This window comes from Plectropomus leopardus, unplaced genomic scaffold (assembly GCF_008729295.1).
Source record: "Plectropomus leopardus isolate mb unplaced genomic scaffold, YSFRI_Pleo_2.0 unplaced_scaffold21146, whole genome shotgun sequence".
NCBI classification, from domain to species: domain Eukaryota; kingdom Metazoa; phylum Chordata; class Actinopteri; order Perciformes; family Serranidae; genus Plectropomus; species Plectropomus leopardus.
In genome coordinates this window covers 1-3,455 of record NW_024622879.1, presented here as the reverse complement: position 1 = coordinate 3,455, position 3,455 = coordinate 1, and the positions used below count along the sequence as shown (strand labels likewise).

The 3,455-nt window shown below is 34.2% G+C and overlaps 1 protein-coding gene across 1 annotated transcript; it reads left to right on the top strand.

Annotated features, from left to right (window-relative positions):
* Window positions 1–252: 252 nt before the first annotated feature.
* On the top strand, window positions 253–1,891 carry LOC121965669 (SUMO-activating enzyme subunit 1-like; the record flags this gene model as incomplete). The annotated part of the gene is made up of 3 exons (XM_042515800.1): window positions 253–398; window positions 1,076–1,178; window positions 1,786–1,891. Coding segments are annotated over 3 exons (355 nt in total), but the record flags the coding sequence as incomplete, so codon positions are not given.
* Window positions 1,892–3,455: the final 1,564 nt, after the last annotated feature.

Genomic DNA, 3,455 nt, shown 5'->3' with positions numbered 1-3,455 from the left:
ACAGGACTATAAATTGATACATCGACACAATGGATGTATCTTTACACCCTTTATTTACTTATGTGTTACTATATAACTGAGTTTGTTTGCAAAGTGATGGATATTTGTTGGTGTTCCTATAGTATTCAGCTGCTTATGCTAAGAAGTACTTTGGCATTACTGGTAGTTACTGGTGATACTGGTGATTGTTCAGGCAACAAAAGGCAGCCTCTCTGACCAAAAGGTCAAATGCTTGTGTTGTTTCTCCCTCAGGTGTGTCTGACAGGCTGCTCCAGAGACCTGATGGTGCGGGTCGACCAGCTCTGTTCTAAGCACAACATCAAAGTCTTTTGTGGGGACGTCTACGGTTACTATGGCTACATGTTCTGCAACCTCGGACAGGAGCACAACTACGTTGAGTAAGTGTGTGTGTGTGTGTGTGTGTGTGTGTGTGTGTGTATGGTGACCATAGACGACTTCTATGGTTGAGGAGGCTTCTTTTAGAGAGCACACTGAGCTTTACATGTGCCCCAAATTTCAAGTCAATCAGACTAATGGTGTGAGGGGTGTGGCCTTTCCAAAATGCCACCACTGAGCATATTCGATTGATATTTTTGGAAGTATTTTCTCATCATTTACAGTTTCTCGCTAATTCCAGCTCACGGCAATTTAAGTTTTAACATATGACAAAGAGTATAATAATAAACTGGCAACAAATTCAATAGGTTACTGCCACTTTGGGGCTTGAACCCTAATTAAAATGTTTCATAGTTGAAGATGTGGGTAGTATAAATACAACTGAATAAGTAGAAACATTAACACAGTCCAAACAGTAGACAGTATATTTCGAAGAAGACACCTGCATACATAATTATGTACAACTGTAGTGAAAGAAGATGTAAGTAAATGAGAAAAAAATAAGACAATATAATGATGATGATATTTTTTATTTAATTTTTTAAGTTTAGCTATTGTCACAAACCAGTTTCTTGTCGTTAGGCAGGTAAACTGTTATTATCAAATCTTATCAAATGTTATACTGACTGTAGTTTTTTCAGATAATGTGGGATATCTTCTCTTCACTCTCTCTTTTTAGGGAAAAACCAAAACAGGCGAAACCAACTGGAAATTCGACAGAAGATGGTCCAGAGGCAAAAAAAGCCAAAGTTGACCCCAATGAGACCACCATGGTTAAAAAGGTGAATGATGCAACTATACTGACTCTAAAACTGACCAGGTGATGAATAAAATGACTTCCTTTAAATGGAGGCTGGACTGAAGAAATGTTAAGACAGGAGGACTGGAACATTTGTTAAACAAAACCTTTGATCATTTACAAGGTCTGGTTGTCATATTTCTTACTTTTGTGCTCCTATTATTTTAAAATTACTTTTAAATATGCTTTTATTTTAGTTTTTTTATCTGATTTTTGTGCTAATGCTTTTATATTGTAGCACTTGGAGATTTGTTCCAGATGTAAAGAGCATTACAACTAAAACATATTAGAATTGTTATTATTGTTATTATTATTATTATTATTATTAGTAGTAGTATTAGTAGTAGTAGTATTTCTAACAAGTTCTAAATGAAATACAGTCTTTTTTGTATTAGTGTGTTATTTCTTACAAACAATTACTAGATTGCCTGCATACATAGAAATATAAATATATAGAAATACATATAAAATCCACACAAATCCAAATAAATTGCTACTACTATTAATACTAAATTGGTCCTGAAGATGAGTATAGAATGAATTAAGTTCACTTCCTATTGACGGAACTTTTTTATTCTCCAACTGAACAGACGGCCAGTTTCTGCACCCTGAAGGAGGCGCTGGAGGTCGACTGGACGACCGATAAGGCCAAAGCCGGGTTGAAGCGAACACCAGTGGACTACTTTATGCTTCACGGTACGTAAAACATCACTTATGAAGTAAAATTACTGAAGTTTGTTGTGAACAGATTATAACCATGCATAGCTTTTTGTGATTTATGTCATTTTAAACTTCAAACTTTTGGTTTGTTTTTGTTTATCAGAAACAAGAACAGATTTGGGGATGTTTTAGACAGTTTGAGCCCTGGTAACGGCAGAATTGTTCTATTTTTTTGCGTTTTAAGCAATCACTAAGTGAAAATGTAGTTTGTACAGACTAGAGATGTTCATATACAGTTTTTTTTTCCTCCCAATATTCTATGACGTGAACTTCACCATTCCGATGCCATGGCTTTAAAAAAAAAAAGCAGTAAATGCTGTAGCCTACTAACCCTGCATGGGTGCAAAATGATTGCTATTGTTGTTTGGCATAGCTCAGGTTATACCTTTTGTAAAACATGAACAAAACATTCAAAGAATGAATGCCATAAAACTTTGTTTTATCATTTAATTTCACATGTGCTCACTGCTGATGTTACACTATTCACAGCACATCAGTTCTTCTTCACCCCTATATAACGGAAGTCGACAATGTCTGAACAGCACAACTTCCTGTGAAGGCTGCTGTTTTTAGAACAGAAAAGAAGAATTGATTTAGTGAAAACTGCTATTTTATGTGGATGTGAAACTACTTAAAAGTTTATTAATAAATTACATGGTATTGGATTGGTGCATAGACTCACGTACTCACCGAAACCCAATCCATCATATAAGGCAGCATCAGAGGCATTTCATATACTGGTATTGGTATGAGAACAACTGTAGTACAGACTAATAAATAATAAAGATAATGAGTTGTTGCAGCCCCATAAACTTGGTTTTCTAGCCTTCAAAAAGTTTTTAAATTGAAGAAAAGTTCTTTAGGGGTATTGATTTTCAAATAGAAGGCAACATTATCATTGTAATTTTAAAGTAAAATGGTAAAAAAAATAATAATAATTAAATGTTTTAGAAGAATGGTAATGTTTTAAGACTTTGTAAAGATTTTGTAAAGAACTCATAATTGTTTTAAAACTTGTAACAGTCACACTAAGAGATACACTTGAAAAACATTATGTTTTGGTAAAATTGTCTTCCTGACTCCAAATTTAACAACTTTCAGGAGTTAATTTTTTCTTGTAGATGACCCATACAGGAAGCAGTTGCGCAAGTCAACCAGGGAGTTAACTAAGGTCATTTAAGCATCAACTAACATGTATTAAGCATCAAATGGCTTTTTTTCAATTGCTGTTTGACTTTTTTGTCATATAGCAACATTATAGACAGTATAGCATATTAACAAAATGCATCAGTTAGATAGAACTTACTACAATAAGAGTATAATCTAAATACTAAAATGCATTACATACAAAATTAAAATGGGGTTTTGCAGAGTTTTTTAGTACAATAACTGGATTGCAAAAATGTCAGCCATGCGGTTACAATGCCTGTTTAAGGTTAATCTGCGTACTCAATTTTTATTATGACATCATTCTCTTTTTTGTGTAAAAGTGATTTCATCGAGGTGACACAATACAGCCATCAGTTAATGAGCGGCAGAG